Here is a 23,431-nt window from a genome sequence, read left to right as displayed (position 1 = left end):
TATTAAACCACCCAGTCCACTATCTATCTATCTATCTCTCTCTCTAGTATCGGACAGTTGGCAGTCTGTCTGCTGGACAAACGCCATTCAGGGTGTTTTATAGCTCACTTGTCAAAAGACATAAAAGATTGCACGAGTTAACGACAGGCTGTAAAATGAACAAAGAATGAAGAGATGACAAGATGTAGGTTGATCACTGAAACTGATTCCAAAGATCATTCAGGGATCATTCAGTGATTTTCCAAACCTTCCCTTTTTTTCCCACCTTCTTCAGTCTCCAGTCCAGTCCAGTAGCTGATGGCCACAGTTCATCTAGATACTCATCATCATTACTGCTGATTATCTAAAGCAGGGTGTTTTTCTCTTTAGACTTGAAATGTGTTCGAAATGACACAATTTGTCGCTTTTATTTCAAAGCAATCAGTGTGCAACGACTCTCAACACTGTAAATGATCCCTTTTAAAAACAAATCCAGGTACAGGTGTTATACCTCTGAGCCTGAGATGAATTTGGGGTTTTTAAGGGGGGAGAGAGGAGGATTTTATAGTGTTGCGTGTCGTTGGGAAGTAGAAAGAAACATTTCCATCACAAAACTCTCTCTGGTGGTGCGTTCATGGTCGCATTGAATGCCCAACATTGACATATTACATAGTGTTTTTTTTAAAAATTTAGAAGAAAAAAACATGTTTGCACAAAAATAAGTTTGTTTTTTTCTCTAATCGTTTTTAAACTTGAAATATGTGTGTGAAACATGACATATAACACAATTTGTCACTTTAATTTAGAAGCCATCAATGTGCAGAACAAATGCACGGGTACTGAGACCAAAAAAGGCTTTACATTCCATCCATCCATCCATCTTCTTTCCGCTTATCCGGGGTCGGGTCGCGGGGGCAGCAGCCTAAGCAGGGAAACCCAGACTTCCCTCTCCCCAGCCTGACCTACTACCTTATCGTGGTGGAGGGGTTTGCGTGTCCCAAGCTCCGTTGTCGGGGGCTTTATGCCCCTGGTAGGGTCACCCAAGGCAAACAGGTCCGGGGGGAGGGACCAGACAAAGCGTAGCTCACAAAACCCCTTATGATGAACAATATATATGGTCCTTGGTTTCCCTTGCCCGGACGCGGGTCACCGGGGCCCCCCCCTGGAGCCAGGCCTGGGGGTGGGGCTCGATGGCGAGCGCCTGGTGGCCGGGCCTGCACCCATGGGGCCCGGCCGGGCATAGCCCGAAGAGAAAACATGGGACCCCCTTCCAGTGGACCCACCACCCGCAGGAGGGGCCAAAGGGGTCGGGTGCGATGTGAGCTGGGCAGCGGCCGAAGTTTTAGATTATGTTCTGCTTTTCCTCGACTCTCAACACTGTAAAATGATCCCTTTAAAAAATACATTCAGGCACAGGTGTGATATCTCTGAGCCTGAGATGAAGAGCCACGCGTCCATGAACGCTCTCAAAGAGGGAACGCTCTTCCCTCTTTAAGAGCGTTCATGGACGCATTCAAACCTTTACATATTAACTGTGTTTTCGGAGAGTAAAATACAAAAAGTTTTTTGTTTCTTGTTGTTGTTCATCAGCTACGTCTGAATGCATCCTCAAATAAACCAACTCCTGTCTGCAAGAAATTAAAATTATATTCAGTTACGTTGCTTTACTAAACACTATGGCTGTCTGGAACGCATTTCCAATGAAAGAAAGACTGCATTTAAACATCAGACTGAAAGTAGACACTCTGAGTTTGGTGTATTAGTTCAGAAGCAAGTGAGGAAGGTAGAAAGAAGGCAAGATGAAGAGTAAGAACAAAGATAGAGAGGAAAAAGGGAGGGATAAGGTAAGCAGCAACAAGAAGGTAAAAAGGAAAGAGAAGGAATAAAAGATGTTAAGAAAACATGAAATATAGCATCTTTAAAGATTTAAAAACCTCTAAACTGAATGTTACAGCGATGAAGCAGCAGCATATTTCACTACTTTACCCCAGAGTTCCCTTTCAGCATCGACCAATCAGCACTCGGGGGCCAGTCAGCATCACCGCTGACGTCCAGTAATGGGTGAGTGTCCGACTGGACCCTGTGTGACGTCACAGCGCCACCTCTTGGTAGTCCACTGCGCAGAAACACACACACACACACACACACACACGACACACACACACAAACACACACACAGAGCTGATAAACCCTCACCTTTGCCATCCACCTTTCATTCCATTACACAGTGTCCCTTAGTACTGACTTTCACCGTCTCGCAGGCTCAACTCACGCTGCGGCTGAACTTTTCTGCACGTTTCTCCACAAGTTTTTCATTTTAACCCATGTGACACATTCTTTATCAGCCTGCGTTGGGCCTTACTCACCACATACACACCATGCTCTCAGCTGCTGGACCTCCTCCCTATAGATTATCTGGTTATTTGTGCTGATGAGGCCTCTCAACATGCTGTTATATGCATACTTGATAACTGATAAATGGTGAACAGGTGAACAGTTATTGGTGAAGATGGAGCAGAGGCCTTGTGTGACTCTAGAGTTCAGGATCAGCGTGGAAAAGAGGGATTTTTGGGGATATGTCAAAACATCTGTGAGATCAGGCTGAGGACACACATGTCTGCAAACTGTTTGCTGACCCAAATCATACATGTTTTGAAAAAGGGTACAGTATGTTGCAACGATGAAGATGAAGATAACCGACGTGATATCTCTGCATTGATTTACTGAAACCAAACCACAACATCACAGTAGTCACATACAAATTAATCCACAGAGGAAATAAGACTTATATCTGATGTGAAAATAAAATTAGTAGGAATTCAAAGATGAAGATGCAGATCTGGAACAAAAACTATGATTTTTCTCTCTCTCTGTTTATTGTATTATTCCGTCTGTCTGTGTATCTGGTTGCTGCACAAACATCAGTCCAGATGTTTTATGATTCAGTCAGTTAATTGTAGATTAAACAATTTAACATGCTGTTTAAAAAAGTGGAAATCTTAATGTATAATTTAAAAGTGCAATATTTTTGTAATGCAGATTATATTAAAACTCAATAAAAAGAAGAGAAAAAATGAATAAATAAAGTTGACATCTGTTGTTCAAATGCAGATCGTTCACCTGACTCCAAAAATCGTTAAGGTAAGAGTTAATTATGGAGGAAGGAAGATGAAAGAATAGGAGGAATAACTGAAGGATGAAGAAAAAAAGAGGAAATTAACCCTAACCCTAAAATTTTATTTCTCAACATATTTTTCCATGAAGATTTAATGACCTTTGACCTTTCCTCACTGCTTTATTGGACATCCGTCAGAACAGTACGGCACACCGACAGAGGCACACTGATAACAGCTTGAACTATTTTATCACCGGAGCTGATAAACTGTCCCGAGTCAGCATCGTTCCAGATTATCAGCTCTTGTTTTTCCTCTTTTAAGAAGAAGCCGTCTGCTGCCGTTCATTCATGTTCAGAGAGTGAGATAACCTGTCACAGTAAACACGTGGAAAGTTTCAGTATTAATTTCCCTTTATTGTGCTGATATGTGCTATTTTTTTTTATCATTTTACCTCAAAAGAATGACAGATTAAGAGAGGAATGGGTGGTTTTAAGGTCAATGTATTTTAAAAAAAAAACAGTGTTACATGTTTTTAAAGTTTGCTTTCTATTTCAATTTCGATTTTTTAAAACATTTCTAAATAGCTAACGTAAGTCTTGTCCAGCTTGAATGTTGCTTGCAACTAAACTAAACTTTATTACCTGTTCCTAACGTAAAAGTACTACTGTGTTTACATGTTGTAAAAAAAGATTAGTGTGTCTTTAATAATCTGTATATATGTGACCTTGAAGTATTCCAGCCGAGGATTACTGTGCACAATACACTGAGAGGAGGAATAACAGAGTTAAAGGGAAACTTTGGTACTTTTCAACCTGGACCCTGTTTTCCAATCTTTTTCTGCCTTCCCTGTTTACACGACAACGCTCGCGGGTGAAAACAACAAAATATTTTATTGGATTTCGTTTAGACGGTGACAACGTTTTTTGAGGCTTAAAAACTCAAAAAAGTGAAACCACCCTCCAGAATGGAAATCTTAAAAATGCTCCACCGTCGCGTTCCCGTCTAAAGGGTAAAACTCATAGACTGTATATAAGAAATGGACGTAACATCCGTGACGTCACCCATTGGTTTGTGGCCTGCTGAAAATGCCATCTTGAAAATTTCAGGTGCATGCCGGTAAAAATAAAAACACGGATTCTACTTATATGGGCATCAGGAGGAGCAAGAGGACGGAGCAGGGGAGGTTGCGAGGGCTGGATCTACCACAGTCTACACCGGCAACCTGGTGATGCTAACCAAGTTAGCTGTTACGACCATGGTCGTAGCTACCATTGAGGACACAGAGGTCATGTCCTCAGTATTTTTTTCATGAAATTTCGTTTTGTTGTGAAGTGAAAATAGCCGACGAGACAATTATCCTTACATCAACGGACCTTCACGTGACACGTACTTGCAGATACCGCTGCCATGTCAAAATGAAAGTAGTCGGCTATAAAGCCAGCGGCGGTGTGAGGCTTTGAAATCCACCGTGAATTTTTTCACCGGCCCCGGTGTCCCAACTGGTTTCCAATTCAACTGGTTTCCTTACCGAACAGCTCCAGCTGTGTTGCGCTTCCGTCAGCAGATTTGTCACAAATTCACAAATATACACAGCATATTACTGGAGATTTTTAAGTCGCAGTTATATAATGCTCACTTCCAGAAAAAATATTGTTAATTGGACTTGACCCAATTTTGCAAACTGTTCATTCATTGGACAAGCCCTTTTCTCCCTTTCCCAGCAGGCCGTGCTCCATTCCACATTTTAAGAACAAACAAAGAAAATAATATATTGCAGTTATCATTTTTAAATATACAACCATGGAAATTGTAGAATACTGAAATAGGAGTTGATTTAAGTTGCAAAATTGGAAATGATAAGAAAGAACCGGACCACAAGAGTGACCATGACTGAGAAATACACAGCAAGAAAGTGGTATAAATACATCATGGATTACAGCTAATTAAAATACATGTCTTGGTCTTATTTTTGACCTCGGTATTTGACAAATCCTGGCTACGGCCTTGGTTACGACTAATTATAACCACAAAACTCCGGAGAAAACTGTCGGTGTGAAACAAGTTCATGGTTATTTCCTGCAGTCTATCTGTCCGCCCTCCTGAACCTGTGAATCAATCAACCTGTCAATCACGACGTAGCCACGCCCCTAATGTATACCCTGCTTTATCGTCGAATATAAAATCAGGGAGGCCAACATTTCACAAATGAACATCATACTGCATTGAAGAAGGCTTTAAACTAGCGATTGAGACCATAAACACATTTTGAAAACGTTTACTGAGGTTAGAAATCAAGTGAGAAGTTGGTGAATTCTCCATTGACTTGTATAGAGACGGAAGTCCTTTTGACACCAAAACGGTCGCCCCCTGGTGGCCTTTTGATAGAATGAAGTTTTAAGTTACTTCCGCGTTGGCCTCATTTCAGAGGACCGGTGCTCCCCGTCTGGTAAAAACGCAAAAGTCTGCATTAAATGCAGCCAAGTTTTTGCTGCGGTCTGAAGCTGTTACCTAGGTGACAGACGCTCTTTTCCATGTGACATCACGTACCTATCCTTCTGCTGATACCTCATTAACAATATTGACAATAATTAAAGTCTATGGGACAGAGGAATAAAATATATCAGCCTTTAGAGACAAATACGATACTTTTAAGTAGATCATTTCATTGTTGGTTTGGTTTGAGAGATTTGTTAACGATATGACAAATGGCACCAGCCAAATCAAAAAACAAGTCATTGCACAGTAAAGATTTACATTAATTAACTTTTAGTCAGTTTGTGGTTACTGTATATTGCAACTATGATGTTAAAAACTTCACATCCATCAGGCACGTTGCAGCTTTGTAAACATGTTTTTCTGCTGCAATGATTTCCTCATTTAGGTTTCCTTATAACTTAAAGGTTTTACTATTAGACATCCACACTTTATACGCATGACTTACATCTAATTTAACCAGGTTATAAAAATAACAACATCATAAAAACTGGGAACATTTTTTAAAAGAGAACTTGTTGGATGAGCTATAATATTGAAATGTCTCTCTTGCACGTTTTTTTTTAAAGTTAAATAACAAATCTGCATGAAAACAGGCAGTTTGAGACACGCAGAGGAATCATGGCTCTGCATGCTTGCAGGGTAATTATTTCCTCCCATACTGCTGCTGCAAAAAAACAAGAACACTCAGATAATCCGATTTAAGCATACAAGAAGTAAATCATTGTTTCACAGAAGAAGAATTTCCAGCAAAACAATCGGACAAACAATCGCTGTCACTGCCAAGAAAAAGTCAAAGTAAGATGTTTTTTTCTTCGTACTGTTGAAGTCGGTGTCATATTGAGAGATTAACTGAGCTGCACACATATTGTACAAGGTCAATAAAACTAGACATGCTGGGAACAGGACACGCTATCAACAGCAAAGTCTGCAAACATTTCTGGTCTAGAGAGGAGTTTTTATTATAATAACTTCACAATTATTCCTACAATTAGTCATCAGTGAGAAGTAGACAGTTTATCTCTTCCAACATCTTCTTTATGTAGATTATAGTATTTGTTGTGTGAAGTTGTAGTATGGTCCTAAATATCACAAAAACTGCCAAAATCTTCCTCTTATCCAGTCAGAAAATCTGTCAGTTCAGCAAGAAGTGTTAGTTCAGTTTTAACCTGTTTCAAATGTTTTCTCATGTCAGGTTTTGTGTTTCTTGATTCCAGTAGTGACCTGTCTTGTTTTAAGATATAAAGTAGTAAAACAGGTGGAAACCTTCTCACTCACATGTTTTAGGAAAAAAGATAAGAACTCAACTTCAGGCCAAACTTTTTTTGCAGTGTGTTCTTGTGGACTTTCATACAAATGTGTCACCCACTTTAGTTTTGGGTTTTTTTCTGTGAAGACTTTAAACATGAGGTGGATTGATGATGTGCAGAAGTTTTAGGCACTTCTGATGTGTAGATTCTTATCCATAATGCAACACACCATCAGGGAGGTGTCTGAAATGTGGTGTCCCAAATGTATTCTGCAGCAAGACAATGACCCTAAACATCAAGTCAGAGTCATAAGGAACTATCTTCATCATCAAGAAGAATAAGGGGTCCTGCAACAGATAGTTTGGCGTCCACAGAGCCCTGATCTCAATATCATGGAGTCAGTCTGAGATTAACATGAAGAGAGAGAAACACGCCGAAATCCACAGAAGAAGAACTGTGGTAACTTCTCCAAAATGCAGGAACAATCAACCTGCTAAATACCTGAAAAACTGTGTGCAGGTGTAGCAAAATGAACTGCTGCTGTTTTAAAGGAAAAGCTGCTCACACTCAATTAATAAATATACAATAATCATGGCATTATTTTTGTAAGCTTCTTTCCTTCATTTTTAGTGCCTAAAACTTGCACAGTAATGCAGATATAAACAAAAAAATGCAATTTCTGAATTGAGGGGCTGCATGAAGAGAAGGGTCAATATGAGATGATGGAGTTTTAAAAACTGTAAATCATGCAAAGATAATCTAGTACAGCCAAAGATTAAACATGTAGACCTGGAAATGTGCAGAATATGTCCCCTTTAAGATGAATATGAAGATGCAATCATAGATACTGTAGCTTACAATATGCTGAATGAAATATATAAAACATTCAAACACTCTTTGTCACCAAACTTGATGATAATCACTATTTAAGATCCTAAAATGATTTGGATTGCACTGCTGGACTTTTGGTTGCATGACTGAATGCATGTGTGTGCATGCTGACTGAAATGTGCAGTGCTTCATTCCACACATCGGTGCCTAAAGTCAAAAACATAACTTCTAATCCTACTTCAGTGAGCAAAATGAGTTTTTGAGTTGTGTTCACTGACGGTTGGAGTTATGTAACCCTTCAAAGTAGTTATGGCCTCCATGAATTTGTTTAGCCCACTCAGGAATGTAATAAACTGTGTTGAAATAATTCAGGTTCGTTGGAAAAGTTGAGATGAATATGTACATGAACAAGTCCCAAACTGCACTGCCTCAGGAAATCAGCCAATCGTGAAGCTTCAAGTTCTGGATTTCAAACTCAGTTAATTCCTGCACTGCTCTGAAATCTGTTTTTTATTGAAAGAACATCAACCAACATCTACATAAAACAACGCAAATAACATAACACCTCAGATAACTACACAACACAAAGACAGTGATTCAAACATAAGCTAAGTGGCTTCAGTGATGGCAGTGCTCATAGCAACCACCATAGCAACGATAGAAAGACCTGGAAGTCTCTCGGTAGTCGGTAATAACTAACAAACTAATTATCATATACATTCACAAAATCCACTGAGAATAAAAGGAATGGCAGCAATTCTTTGTTCATTTTTGCAGAAAGGATAAAAAGCCTTCTACACCTGCTGGGCTCCACCAACACTGGCTCACTAAAATAAATGGGAGATAACAACCTCCTGAACCTAATCCTAAGTATAGGAGGCTCCTACTAGCCTATAGTAAATATTTGTGACATATGTGTGATGATAATGTATACCTTTCCTTATTATGAAATCTTAAAGGTCAGATAAGTCCTCTTGTGTTCTGCGCTGTTTGTGTTTCATGGCTTCCATAGAAACCTTCACTAAAAACATTTACGACATAAGGAGTGTACATGATATACTATTTGAACACACAGGATTCAGATCACAGATAGTGCCAAAAACAAGTTAGTGATGATTAACTTCAGTCACAGTCATTATCTTCACATCTTACATAACAGCTGCACTGTACCAAGGGAGGAAAAAACAGCATGTGGCCTCATATGGCCCGGTGGAGTTAGCAGCAGGCGACACTTTGAAAACTGTAACACTAGTAAACACAAAACACAAGGATTGCATTGGTGTATTATAACATTTATTGATTGTCAGATACCTTCACACCATTGGAAATGAAACCCTGGCTATCCCCCAACCAAGTCCACTTCCTGGTTCCTCACAGCCAGTCTCCCATGTCAGTTTAGGAGATGAAGCCTTTCTCCTGTCATGCAACATAATGCCCCCCTTGATGAGGCTAAGAGGGTGAACAACTACAGGCCATCTAATACCAGGAGGGTGGTGGAGAACTCGTTGGGGATCCTTGCCTCCAAGTGGGAAGTGTACCAAAGAAGGATCAGTTTGCAGCCTGAGAATGTGAATAAAGTGATAAAGGCCACTTGTGTCCCCAACAATTTCATCATTAAAACCTCCAACAACTTAACACCAGGTCCCAGAGAGTGTGGCAGTCCCAGTTTGATTGGGGAGGCCTACAAGGACTATTTCATGTCCACTTCTGTCAAAGAATGCCAGCTTTGGAGTGAATTCACAGAATATTTATTGTTCATGTTCTTTAGAAATGTAATGAAATTTAGAAATAATCATAAAATGTACTTTTGTAGTTAAGCAAAATGATTTAAATACATTTATTGTAACAGTTAAAGAAAGATGAAGGAAGATTTGTTAAAGCTTTTATGTACAAACTTCATCACTGTATACTGGGAACCTAAGAGATATCACTGTACTCCATGCTACTGTCCCAGTGAGCTGCCTGAGGAGATAAATACACCTGATATACAGTCTCTATTTCAGCTCTGTGGACCAGCTCATTGATTTTAAACTAAAGCTTTGCATCCACATAAAAACAATGTGACAAACTCATCCTTCTGCTGATGCTTCCTAGTTTCTAAGTACTCCATTGTAGCAGTGTTAAAGCTAGATGGAGCTGTGGCAGCACCTTTTTGAAACCATGAGGTGGGGGTATATGTCCCTGGTTCTGCCCTTTCCTGCTTCTGCGGTGCCTGCACTGACTTTCTTTCATCTGCCTCCTCATTCTTGTCTGGCAGGTTACCCGATGCTCTGCACATAACTATAAGTTTTGGTCATGTGGTTTGTTTTATTTATATTGGCAGTTGAGAAGAAAAGAAACTGGTTCAATGAGGTTGAATACATTTCCTCCTTACAAATATAATCTGTACAACTTCAGACTTTCGATTATTGAGTACCCTGTACTGAAGGTGCTGGATGTGGATTACTTAATCAAGAGTGTAATTGTCTAAATGGAGAGCACAGATTACTTATTTTCTTCTCCAATGTCCTGAGCTCAGTAGAAAGAAACTAAAGATACAACAGAAAATATGTATATATATTGAATTTTGAAACATGAGGCAACAAGGTAGAAAGAAAGTGTTAGAAGCTGTTTTTCCTCCAGTCCTGTCAGAACATAAAACAGGAGACATACTGTACTAGCAATGTTTGTTTCTGTTAGTTACATTTCCCTTCAATACATTTGATTGCTTTTTGTTTGAAATGGGGTTTTTTTTTACAGCAGGTGATCTGGATGTGTTGGTATAATTTCCACTGCTGGAGAATGCATCTTTATATGGAAGTTTTTCATTTTGTGTATGATGTTTTTTCCTATAATATCAGGAGTGACATGCTCAATGAAATAATAACACACAAATATTTGAAGAATGAAACAGAATCAGTAATACGTTTAAATATATTTATTTTGGTCTCCCCTATTTGGGGGTTCAAAATTACAATACAACAAAACAGTGTCAAGGGAAAGTAACACAGTATAAAAATAAATTAAGCCATATAATAAAGACAGGAACAGAAAACATACATTTCCCCCATGTTTAGGGGCTTAAACAACATAAGAGCTGAGTAAACTTGGACTCATTAACTCTTTCTGTGCCATACAAATCTATATGGCAATGACAGTATTATGTGCGTTCATAATAAGTTATCATTAAATAGTAGACTTCAGTCCTACAACAGGACAATACACTGGAACAATAGTTTAAAACACAACACTGCTACAACAGCATATGACTGGATGGAAAGGAAACAGCAGTCTTGAATGGTACTGTGTGGCTCACATATTGCAGATGAGCACAGAGAAATGTTTTTTTTTAACTCTACTATTCGTACTAGTTTTTATATTTCATCTCAACAGAGGATGGTTTCTAACTAGAGAACAAAACAAAGGAGAATCAAACAGATATTAGAGTAAAAACATCAGAGGAAAATTGTTCCTCTTTCATGAATTTCTAAGTGTCCACCTTAAAGACAAAAAAACCCTTAAAAATTATAGTCACTCAAAAAAATGAGTTCTTCATTAAAACAATAATAATGTAATATTCTAGAATTATTCACATTCTGTCTTATCAAAAATTACTTTAAATTGCGTTCTAGAATTTCTGATGCATTGTTTTCGAATTACTAACATTCTGTTCTAGAATCACGGATAACTCTAGAATCACTAGAATTGCATTCTAGAATTTCTGATGCATTGTTCTCAAATTTCTAACATTCTGATCTGGAATCTCTGTTCTAACTTTAGAAATGCTAAACGTGGTTCTTGTCTTTCCACATTACATCTGGTTGACTCTATGGCGCAGGAGCTCCAGCTGCCGGGCCACCTCGTTGGGCAGGTCGTTATTCACCTGCGTGGTGAAGTACTTCCCCACATCTTCCACCTCCTTCTGCCAGAACTCCTGATCCAGGGAGAACAGCTCATCTAGGTCCACCTTCTCCTTTAGGCCCTGAAGGTTCAGGGAGTCATGGCAGGGCAGGTAGCCCACGGCGGAGGGCATGGCACCGGCCTGGCCGTTGATCCGCCTGAACATCCAGTCTAAAACGCGGATGTTGTCACCGAAACCAGGCCAGAGGAAGCCGGCAGTGGGGCTCTTGCGGAACCAGTTGACGTGGAAGATCTTGGGGAGCTTGGCGCCGGGACGGTCAGCCATGCTCAGCCAGTGAGAGAGGTAGTGGCCGAAGTTGTAGCCGAAGAAGGGGCGCATGGCGAAGGGGTCGTTCATGATTACTTTGCCTGGAGAAGGGGGAAGAAAGAGGAGAGAGAGGGTGTTTGAGTATGTTTTCAGGTTCAACTCTCCACAACATAAATACACTTTCATCTGTTGACATGAAAATCTCACAAATCCTGTGCTTGACATGGATTAAACTGACTCCTAGATTGAAATCTTAATACAAAAGGAGATCTTGGTGTCGTTTAAGGTTTAATCCATGTCCAAGCAAGCAGCCCTTCAAACATTTTCTAACTTCACTTCAAACACCATAAGTTCCTACATGTATTATATCATGAAGCTAAAGCTATGATCCTCAGGCTGGTAACACTCATCAGAAACATGAGATACTGACCTCTGTATTCAGCTGCAGCGGTGGCCTCTGACCTCATGGCTGCTCCAACAAACACTCCGTGCTGCCAGCTGAAAGCTTCATACACCAGAGGAACACCTGAAAGGAGGGTCACATGTTAAAATGAGCATCCTCGGATTATTTTCTCACTCTAACTCTTACACTTCTGTTCTCTAATGCTACAGATTTTCCATCGTCTTCTTGCTCACCTTCAGGTCTGCGCCCTCCGAAAATGATAGCCTCGATGGGGACTCCCTCAGGGGATTCCCACTGTGGGTCGATGATGGGGCACTGACCAGCCGGAGTGCAGAAACGAGAGTTGGGGTGAGCGCAGGGTTCGCCTGAAAAAAAGACAAGAAGGTAAGCTTTATTTTACATTCTTTTACTCACTCTCAAAGTGTGTGATTTTCATTAGGGGGCTCATTCATATTTGACTGAAACTATAAACTGATCATGTAATCTTGTGTTTTGAAGGTTTTTAATAATTAAAAAGTCAACTCTTACCATCTTCTGAGCTCCAGGGCTTGTTCTTCCAGGAGGTGACAGTGACTCCTTCGGGCAACGACTCGTCCATTCCTTCCCAGCACACACCGCCGTCGCTGGTCTCTGCAACGTTGGTGAAGACGGTGTTCTTGACGATGGTCGCCATGGCATTAGGGTTGGTTTTGGCTGAGGTGCCGGGTGCAACACCGAAAAAGCCATTCTCTGGGTTGATGGCGCGCAGGTTGCCTATTGATTAGGAACAAAGAGGAAGAGGAAAATAGAAATAAAAATTAAAGTTAAAAGTCATGTCAGTTGTTTTCGTCATATTTTTGTAGTTTTAGGGTCCTTGACGGCAAATTGAACTTTACAAAGTCTTGAGTCTCTCACCTTGGTCGTCAAACTTCATCCAGGCGATGTCATCTCCTACACACTCTACCTTCCAGCCTGGCAGTGTGGGGCAGAGCATGGCCAGGTTTGTCTTCCCGCAGGCGCTGGGGAAAGCTGCTGCCATGTACTTCTTCTGTCCAGCAGGGTTCGTGACGCCGAGGATCTAAATAGGAGAAAAAGTTGAGTTGGTAAGAATGGATACCTAGTTGTTGTTGGAAGTTTTGAAGGGATGAGAGGCGTCAATCTGCTAATTAACAGACACATTTCTGTATTTTTTCTTACCAGCATGTGCTCGGCCAGCCAGCCCTCCTCCTTGGCGATACGTGAGGCGATACGCAGGGCAAAGCACTTCTTTCCTAGCAAGGAGTTTCCTCCATAACCACTACCGAATGAGACGATCTGCCTGCGGTCTGGGATGTGGGCGATCAATGTCTGCTCGGGGTTACAGGGCCAGTTGTTCACCAGGGGCTCTGAAATAGAGATAGATATATTGGTTATTTAACACAAAGGACAGGTTGTGTTTGAAGGTAGGAGGGAAAATGGCACTAAATTATGCTGAGTGAATATGAAGAAATAAACAAGTTGATGATGTTGACATACTTTTAACTGGCAGAGGACAGCCGACGGAGTGCAGGCAGCGGACAAATTCGCCCGTGCCCAGAGCGGACAGAACAGCGTTCCCCATACGGGTCATCACTCTCATACTGGCCACCACATAGGGAGAGTCGGTCAGCTCCACTCCAATCTTAGAGAGGGGGGAACCCACTGGGCCCATGCTGAAGGGAATCACGTACATTGTGCGGCCTGAGGACAGAGAGATTCAGAGATATTGAGTTCACGTTATCTGGTATCTAAGCATCAGTGGTGTTACATTCAGATTTCAGATTCACTTAAAACAATGCTGACTCAGTTCATTATCAACATTTGCAAAGCAGATTTTTCATGTATTTTTCACATCCATGTTTACTAGCCTGCTGTCTTCTTCTTCCCTGTCTTTTCTGATGCATTGCTATGTCTCTAAGTGCATTAGACATCATAGACAGGACTCTGTGTTCTCATCTCCTGTGTGCACATGTGAGTACACGAGACAAACAAAAGCCGCTCACTAGCACCGGTAAAAGTAATAAACGCTACAGGGTACCTTTAAAAGAGCTGGTTTTTGCTTTCCCTAAAGCTGAATTTCAAGCTAGTAGCCTACGTTTCCTCTGATGTTACATAAGTAAAACATCAGTAGGTAGTTCTTGAGTTAGATACAGTCATACATGCTATGTGCACATATTGTACAACAGTAAATAAGTAAAAAAGCTCAAATAAGATCTTTGTCATAGTGATATATTGTAATTGATTATTACTAAGACTGATTCAGTTTTTCAGTCATGATGTGAAATATTTTCTAGTTTTTTTTTTATTGTGTGTTTTATCTGTCCGGTTCTGTACCTTTCATGCAGCCGGGGAACCTCTGAGCCATGGCTTTGTCGAACTCTTCTGGGGACATCCATCGGCCCAGTTGGCTGACTCCGCCGTCTAGCGGCGAGGGGACCGTGTCCTTCTGGTCCCGGGTCACGATCACTGTCTTACTCTCCACACGGGCCACGTCCCGCGGGTCGGTCCTGGCCAACCAGCTGCAGGAGGAGGAAGGAGGAAAAAGGAGGGTAAGATTAAGGACATTTTAGGACTGCTTTTAAATTCAAATGTGTCTGATTTTTAGAATTATATTTTGGTGGGGGTTTATTAATTTAAAAAAAAACAACTGAAACTTAATCTGACAACAATTGTAAGGAGTTGCAAGTTTAATATTATTCTGCTTTTCTTTTTGTAATTTATAATTAAACATGCTACAGGATGAACAAATAAAACAATATTTGTTTTGTCTTATAGTAAGTCTCATCTTACTAATGCACCTGAAGGGACAAGTACTGTTTGACCATATGTTTATGCTTTTAAACAGGTGCGGTCTGATGGAACAAACTGGACATACTGGTTTGTCAGAATGTTAACCTTTTCGCTCTATGTTGTTCATGGAAACAGCTGATGGCATCTGACTGATGCCCATTGTCTTAAATAGCAACATGACTGAGCAATATGCTAATTGTATTGATTTAAACAACCTCAGCTATGACATCAGCCACAAGACACATCCAGCAGAAGAAAGTCCATTTAACCAACAGAGAATCAATAGTCAATAACTCATCTAAAAGACTAAGAGGACCCTTAAAATAAAAAAAATCCCTTTGCCACTCTGGAAACTATATAAACATCATATAATGCATCCAACCTACCAGTTCTCATATTTCGTGAGCTTCTTGATCATCCCCTGCTCTTCCAGCTGGGCCAGGATGGTGCGGTTCTCCTCATCAGAGCCGTCACAGATGTGCAGAGATTCAGGCTGGCACAGAGTCACGTTGGTGTCCACGAACTCCCTGACGGCCGGGCTGAGAGCGCTCAGGTCGCCCTGCAGGATCCTGGGACCGTTCTGGTTCTGGGACTGGAGCTGAGGAGGCATCTTGTTGGAGTTTGTAGAGTGAGCGAGTCGAGCGACAGAGAAATAAAGGATGACAGGAAGTCTAAGGGTGGACGAGCCTGGAGGAAAGATTTAGTTGAGGATAGAAATGATAGAAGTAGAGGAAGGATTAAAAAATGAAGAGAGGAATACAGGATGGTAAGAAGAGAGTGGAGCAAAAATAAAAGTTAGGAGAAAATGTATCAAGAGGGTGATAAAGGAAGGATAGAAAGGAGAAAAGAGGGGTAAAAGTGAGAGGAAGAGGAGGAGGAAGTAAAAGTGGAAAGCAAAAAAAGGATTAGAAAAAGAGAAAAGAGATTAGAATAGAGTAGCAACAAGAGTGAAAAGAAATGGGAAAAATGTAAGGGTAGAAGAAAAGGAGAAAAAAACAGTTTAGTGCATGAATCTAATAAAGTGTTTTAAAACATCATTCTCCAACTTTTCTAGACTCAAGTCATTTTTCAGGCTGTTAGATTTAAACTAATGTACACTATTCTACATTAACTTTAAGTAACTGATGCAACATGCAGGTCTGAGCACACTCTGGATGATGCAACAACATCTCTGTGCAGACCCCAAGCCCCCCTCACTCTGCAGCTAGCGTCCTCACATTACACACAAGTCTCACAGAAAGAAAAGAGCATCAAGTTACCTTCAGTAGTCTGTTTGGAGCAGAAAGACTTTAGCTTGACCTCATCGGTTGAGGTGTCTCTGTTGGCTGTTTTCAGAAGAGTTGAGGACTGTTTCTTCCTCTCAGTGAGTTGTATCCTCTGTGGAGAAGCTTTGCTCCTTTTATACTCCGGGATGTCCCACAAGAGGAGGAGGGGGGGATGGGGGTGGAGGGTGGAAGGTGGAGGGAGGTTCCTCTTGGTTATTTGCATGAACCTCTTGTTCCCATGTAGTGCTGATCTGAAAAACACAGTGTGTTACAGCCAGGTGGTGAATCATTAATCAGCAGCTGTACGTAAGGTCTTCACGTAACCGGTTCCCTCTGCCTGTGCTGAACGCTGATAGCTGGCAAGCAGCTTAGATCCCAAAGAGACAGACAGACAGTCAGACAGACAGCTGCCACCACTGTCATTACTATCTCTCTCTGTGACACACACACTCAAGTGAAAAGCCAGAAAGATAACATCTGGGTGAATGTAGAGAATGTGTCACCATTTGAAGCAGCTTTACGTAATTTTAATTGAATAAATCCTGCTTTTGGTTTTAATGCAACCTGCATGAATTAAGAACTGTAAGATTCATTTAAAAATAAATAAAAATACATTCTTCAACAATGTTTGCCTGATGTTTGTTCTCTTGAGTAAAATAACTTTTGCATGTTTGTTTTTTGTACCTTTTTCCTCTGAATCAGTTTAAATGAACTGACAAAAAGTTTAATTTCTCTCATAATTTATTTTAATAAAAAAAAAATCCTACTATCTTTCTGCTTAGATAACAATATTTAAATTAACAACATTTTATATATTCTATCTTTAGTGACTGTCTCTCTTCTTTCGGCAGTTGTGGTTGAACTTTGACCCACATCACTAAGCAAGTTAGCGTCTGACATCGTCAGGCTGGATTGTGACGAGGGCAGCACCTTGGCTGGCCTCCTTTTCATTGGCTGACAGTCAGAGGCTCGTCCTCGTGTGGTCAAAGGTCACGAGAATGTGTGTGCGTGTGTGTGTGCATGTGAGCGTGTCTGTGTGGCAGCTAAAAGGAATCTCTAAACAAAGGCAGCAAAGTTTTGCCTCTAAAGGTAAAAAAAACCTGACAGTTGTATTTGAGTTTAAGTTGGAGTCAAATCAAACATCTCCAACAGTAGTAGCAGTAGTACTAACAGCAGCAGTAATAATGACAATTGTAGTGGTACCAGCTCTGATGATTTTACTGAGGAATGATTCAATTTGGCAGGGGATAGAAATAAGAGCTTAATCTTTAGTTATAATCTTTTTTTCTTTAGTTAAAATATCCAGTAGAAATCAAAAATAGGCACATGTCTACAGATTAAATATAATTATAGCCTCAAATCAAAATGAAATATCTACTAAATCTGACTGTTGTTGCAAGGAAGAACTTCTATTCTTCTTTTGACAATTGAGTTTGTCAGATAATAAAATAGTCAGGAAGAGAACGTATGAGCTGTGTGTTTTTGGGAAAGGTGAGTCCCATTTTATGGCTGTGGCTCAGAGGCAGCATCCAATAATCAGACGATCAGTGGTCAATTCCCAGCTCCTCCACCTTGCAAGTGTAAAGTACTTTTAAGTGGTCAGAAGACTAGAAAGGCGTTATATGAGTGCAATGCATTTGCCATTTATTGTACATACTGTGATGATTTGAAAAGTGTAAACTCTGAAATATCCTGTTGAATGAAAATTTTTGAATGGTCTTCAGTATTATGATTATACAGTTTGTATTTTGTTGCAGATGTGTCACATACTGAATCTGGCGTATATCAAATTTGTTGGTGTTTTGAAGCCCTTGTAGGCTAGTTGTATGCATTAACACAATATAAAAACTTCCTGAATTAATTCATTGTGTAAGTGGAAGGAACAGCAGGACTCTAATAGTAGCTCTTGTATAATTTTTTGTTGTTGCAGATGTTACAGTACTTGCAGTAGTAGCAGTATTAATCCTGTAGTCCCCTCATTGCTGTGTTTCTTAACTATTTCCTCACTAAAAATGGTGTTATATGGCAACTATATAGTAATTGGTATTTGGTAGTACTGTTGCAACAGCATCATATAGTCACGAGGGTCACAGGTGTCTGCTTTAATACTGCACAAGTGAAATGAACAGACAAGAGTGAGAGCTGCGTGATAATGGTACTTAAACTTACATAACACTCTCTGCTCTAGTGTTTTATGAGCAGTATTCTCAAATGTTCAATAACCAGTCGGTAGTCATAAAACACAGACACCCAGGGGATCTTTAACCTGGCTACATAACTTTAAAGACGCCCATGTTCGCTGTCATTTTTACCATCAGTATAAAAAACAAACCACAGCTTTTAGATTTTATTTAGAAGTTAAAAGGGCGAAATTTCAGGCTGAATTTGAATGTGCGTTAAAAAAAAAAGAAGCATGCCAGAATATTACAGACAGGACTTTGAAGGACTCTTGATACATGTCAGCCTCTCTGTACTCTTACAATCTGTTGTGGACATTATCATCCAACCAAATTCGAAGAACATCAGTGTTTCATATTTGATATAAAGTAGGAAACTGCCAGCTATCAGCTAACACTGTCAAAACAGATTAAAGCTGTCAGATAGATAGATAGATTCAGAGGAAATGCTTTGAAATCCTAGGAAGGGTTGGGTCTGTTTTATTAAGCAAGATGTTCAGTAAAAGTGCTGTTATATGGAGAATTATGGACTTTTCTTACCATGTGTTTGTTCTTTGTTCAATCAATGAGAGGGACAAACATTTCTAAACACTTTCTGCAATGCATCACTAAAGTATAATATCAACTATGATGGGTCCTCGATCCTCTAATTTATAATTCTGGTCTTTAAAAAGGGACAATGTGTGTAAAATCAAGTTTTAAGACTTTAAATAGCTTTAGTTAAGTTGCATTTAGTTGCAAAATAGCATTAAAGGAGAATTCTGGCTCAAACATGAATTCTGAGGGGGGGGGGGGGGGGGGGAAACTAGCGACGTGACTGTGAGAAGGTGCTGCTAGAGGGTGAAAAAAGCAACACATTTTACTGTCAATCCATTAATTGATTAATGAGCTCATTTCAGATATAGAGTTCTAACATGTATGGTGGGGGTCAATAAGGGCCCAACAACAAACATTTGCTCCGGGGCCCCAGAGGAGGTCAATCTGAAAGTGCAGTGTCACTGGTGTCACTGGTTTCACTGGTTTACCAATGTCCAAAGACTTTCATCATGCATCATGTGCACATCATAAACAGGGCTTAATTTTACATTTTTTAATAATGTTTTACAGAATGGATTATTTTAATGATAAAACAAAGTAGGATTTGTTCATTAAATACTAGTAACAAAAAGCTAAATCTAGTGAGGTCCTTACCAGTGTGTGTGTGTGTGTGTGTGTGATTGTGTCAGAGCAGGTCAGCCCGTTTACGAGCTTTTGGACACAAAAACACTGATTGATCATCGCTGACTGAACAGCTTTCATCAACTGCAGCTTGTTCAACAACAACTGATAACATTATTATGTGAGAGAGAGCGAGTGTGTGTGTGTGTGTGTGTGTGTGTGTGTGTGTGTGTGTGTGTGTGTGTGTGCGTGTGTGTGTGTGTGTGTGTGTGTATGTGTGTGTGTGCTTTACTGTCTGACCAGTCCAGACGCAAACTGCACTGTGACTGTACTTTAAATGAAGTAATGATACACTTGATCGTTATCCACTGGTAATATAATGTTATAGCCTCATATTGCATATTCAGCACATATTCAGTCTTTTCCTTTTGCAATCAATGGTTCCTATATTTCAATTAGAAATGTACATTGAGAAAACATGAAATGTTACTCTGTGGTGGTAAACACAGTTCCTTCATCATCAACATGTCCTGGTTGAGAATGAGAGCAGGCGTCTTGGGACACAATGTTTTTAACGATTTCAACATTGTGTGATATGGGTTATGCATGTATTGTATATATGTAACATGCGCTTATATATTGTAAACTCCCACTGCATTGCAGTGTCAAACATAAGCCAGAGACCTGTGTTTAAACTGGCACAGGAGATATGCTATCTCCGCTCTTTCTTGTCGATTGTTGTTTTGTAAGTTTGTGACTGATGTGGCTCTGAGGTTATTTATTAAAATATGAACATATTCAAGCAACCGTTAACTCCAGTTTGTAAACATACTACAAAAACTGTTTGTATCATATTAAAAAATTGGCCCTATTTTTTTTTTTTTTTTTTTTTAAAGTAAAGGAATAGCTGCATATTTTTCTAAGTTTGAAGCTTGAGTCAAAACATGTTTGGCTTAGAGCGGTGAAATGAAGCAAAGTGCATTTACAATTTTGAGGTACTTGTACTTCCATTCCATCCATTTTCTTTTTGTTATCGTTTAGAGGGTTGTGGGGGAGCTGGAGCCAATTTGGCATGAAGCGGGGTTTTCCCAGTAAGTCATTTACACTCACATTAACACCTACGGGCAATTTAAAGTCACCAATTAAACCAACCTGCATGTTTTTTGGTTGAGGGAGGAAACTGGAATAACCGGAGAAAACCCACGCAGCCACGAGGCGAACATGCAAACTCAGAAACCTCTGTTAGGCGACAGTGCCTGGCTGTTCTAAGAGAAATAAAACATTCCTAAAATCTCTAAAGCTCATTAATGAACATTTTGTCTTCCGTTTCTTTAGAAGAGGAGTTGCGTACTGGAATAATGTCTTAAGGAAAACATGTTTACCAGAGTTTTGTCATCACAGTTAGTTTTCAGGTTTGGTACCAGCATGTACATAAATCTTTACTAAAACCTACATTCTCTGACCCTAGGGTAATCAGGCAATCTCTGACATCACCAGAAACGCTCCACAGTGCTCGGGGTATAGACCATAGCCTGTTTGAAGACCAGAGTTGCAGCTTATGGTCGGCATTTTTTCCGTTTGGAGGTAGGACCTGGTGTTGCCGTTCACACTCTGGAAGCATACCCCGCTACCTTACTGGAAACACTGAGCGATGCATTCTTTGACTCATGTTGGTTACTTAAGCCAAATTGTGCTTAAAGGGCAGGTATACAAACTTTGTGAAATACTGCGACAACTGTCTGACTTATTGTGAGTCCCAGAGTTGGGGAGAGCAGCAGATGAGCCAACTGTCAATCACAGCTATCAGTCAACTTTTTGCATAAGCTTCAGTTGCACGCTGTGGTAGTTGCTGCTTAGATCGTCTTATCAGCAGGGCTTGTATTACTGATACAAGGCATACAATAGATTAGATGCATTTTTAGAAGGAGTACAAGGAACAGCCTGCTGCGCTACACTGAATTTCGAATATTCAGTTTCCCCACATTGAAAGTGTAGTTCCAGTTTTAAACAAAAACAACCCTAACCTATATAACTTCAGGATTTTGTAGCAATGGCTACTCAGGAAAAACCTGAACTAGCTTAGTAACAGTTTCAGTCAAAGACAACAAATATTGATCAAGGCACTGTTAGTTGGTATAAGCTAATTTGAGATAAAGAGGAACATGAGTTTCTTAAACTGTGCTCAGTAAAAGTATATTCAGTTAGATTTGTTAACACATTGTGATAGTAAACACTCTTGTCTTTGCCTCTAGTGTCAAAGTCTAGGTCCAGCAGAAACAGTTTAGGTCAGGCTAGACGTACACAAATATTAGTTGTCCACCTCATAAATTTCCACTGCGTCAAAGGTCCAGTAAGGCTCATTACATAATGTTATTTCAGTGCTTTTAGTCCTTTAACTTTTGCATAAATAGATGTGATGTCCGTGCAGAGTTACCAGAGTTAGTGTAAGTGTCCATTAAGTTCTTCGATGTTGAAAATGTTTGATTTTACAATTATTGGCAACAAGTCTGGATATCAAGACTTAAACTGGTTCAATTTCGTGGTTCTTATCTGCGTGTTTTTGTTCAGTGTTACATTGCAAATCAACCTTAATGGCCTTGTACTTGCCTCTGGCTAAATGAATGTGTATTTCTCAGTCCAGTCATCCTTAAGGACAAGTTTTTAACTGACCATTGTATTGCATTTTTTGCATCAGCTAGTTTTAACCTCACATTTTAATTCATGAACCAGAGCTAAGTGTGGTGATTAGCTGAATGAAGACAGTGACATAACACTTAAAAAGAGTCCTATAGAGTATGTATGGTTTAGGCTAACATGAACTAACCGTTAGCTTACTAACAGAAGCATTGCTCATTTAAAAAAGCAACCAGTGCTAATTGTAGCATCAGTTTCAGCATATATTGTAGCTACTGTGCTAATCACTTAAAAGTTAGTGAAGAGGTTACCTGGTATTCTTTAACACTACTGCAAAAAAATAGTGTGGTACTTAACTCATAAACTGAATATATACAACACCATATGTAATCTATATAATAACAAGAGATAGTTATATCTCTGGTTTACAGCCGGAAGAAGGATGGGTTTGTATCTTTAAAGAGAGAAGGCCCAGATAACACAGGATGAGTATATGAACTACAGACAGGAAATGCCTGACAGTTCTTAAAATCTTCTCTAGCTGTTAATAAAATGCAGCGCAGTGCAAAAATCAACACATTTTAATTTAGACACTCAATAAAGAATGTGAGATTTAATGACTTCTCAGTTCTTTCCTGCTTTTTTATTGGCATTGCAGAGATAGCAACGGTTGTGTATGTCACAGATAAGATTAGGGTTGAATAAGTGAAACTTCATTATGGCCAAGAATGTCCAGCCCATTTTGTATGGATTCAGTAATTATTTAATCTTTAAAAAAACAAATATCTAACAAACAGCTAATCAAAATTTGACATATTTGACTCTTCCCAAGACATCCACCGATATATATACCGATAAATCCAAACTAGACACACAAATCAGTGCATTTTTGTGTAAAAATTAAGCATTTGAACGTCTGTGAAAGAAAGTAATGGAGACTGTTTGCTATATTAAAAAGTTTATGTGAACTCTGATGCTCTTTACCGGAGTGCCACTGCAGTGACGGCAGCAGCGGGTAGAAAACAAACTAATGTGTGTCACTTGTCGCTCAGCGTCAGTCCCTATAACCCTATAGCAAACAGTAGGATCAGATGAACAGGTTAAAGTACCAAGTACACTGACGTAAAGCAACACACCTGATAACATGAAGGGTCTTTGTCGGGAGACGCTGCTCTTTTTTAGAGAGTAAAA

General features: G+C 39.8%; 2 protein-coding genes and 1 long non-coding RNA gene across 3 annotated transcripts in view; 1 reads left to right on the top strand and 2 right to left on the bottom strand.

Annotated features, from left to right (window-relative positions):
- pmepa1 (prostate transmembrane protein, androgen induced 1) overlaps positions 1–1,474 on the top strand; it is a 55,538-nt gene extending 54,064 nt beyond the window's left edge. The window contains exon 6 of the mRNA XM_062416522.1: positions 1,396–1,474. Coding sequence (XP_062272506.1) covers positions 1,396–1,474 — 79 coding nt within the window. The remainder of the gene's footprint in view (positions 1–1,395) is intronic.
- Positions 1–23,431, bottom strand: part of LOC134004709 (uncharacterized) — a 478,899-nt gene that overhangs the window by 190,220 nt on the left and 265,248 nt on the right. The gene's annotated exons all lie outside the window — the stretch shown is intronic.
- Positions 11,178–16,368, bottom strand: pck1 (phosphoenolpyruvate carboxykinase 1 (soluble)). The gene is made up of 10 exons (XM_062415792.1): positions 16,266–16,368; positions 15,393–15,693; positions 14,551–14,735; positions 13,714–13,917; positions 13,396–13,583; positions 13,114–13,276; positions 12,748–12,972; positions 12,453–12,584; positions 12,247–12,342; positions 11,178–11,917 (listed from the first exon to the last, which is right to left on the bottom strand). The coding sequence occupies exons 2-10, from the start codon at positions 15,614–15,616 to the stop codon at positions 11,460–11,462; spliced, it is 1,875 nt and encodes a 624-aa protein (XP_062271776.1). The 5' UTR covers positions 15,617–15,693; positions 16,266–16,368; the 3' UTR covers positions 11,178–11,459.

The sequence above is a fragment of the Scomber scombrus genome, chromosome 3 (assembly GCF_963691925.1).
Source record: "Scomber scombrus chromosome 3, fScoSco1.1, whole genome shotgun sequence".
In the NCBI taxonomy this organism is placed as follows: domain Eukaryota; kingdom Metazoa; phylum Chordata; class Actinopteri; order Scombriformes; family Scombridae; genus Scomber; species Scomber scombrus.
Note: the sequence above shows the minus strand (reverse complement) of the source record. Positions and strands in the feature narration are given on the sequence as shown.

What these genes read in the sequence shown, in the direction of transcription:
- pck1 (XM_062415792.1), bottom strand. Translation starts at nt 15,616, where the DNA reads ATGCCTCCTCAGCTCCAGTCCCAGAACCAGAACGGTCCCAGGATCCTG. An exon ending in GTTCCCCGGCTGCATGAAAG is followed by an intron (nt 13,918 to 14,550) that starts GTACAGAACCGG and finishes CTCTGTCCTCAG; the next exon opens with GCCGCACAATGTACGTGATT. An exon ending in GATGAAGTTTGACGACCAAG is followed by an intron (nt 12,973 to 13,113) that starts GTGAGAGACTCA and finishes CCTAATCAATAG; the next exon opens with GCAACCTGCGCGCCATCAAC.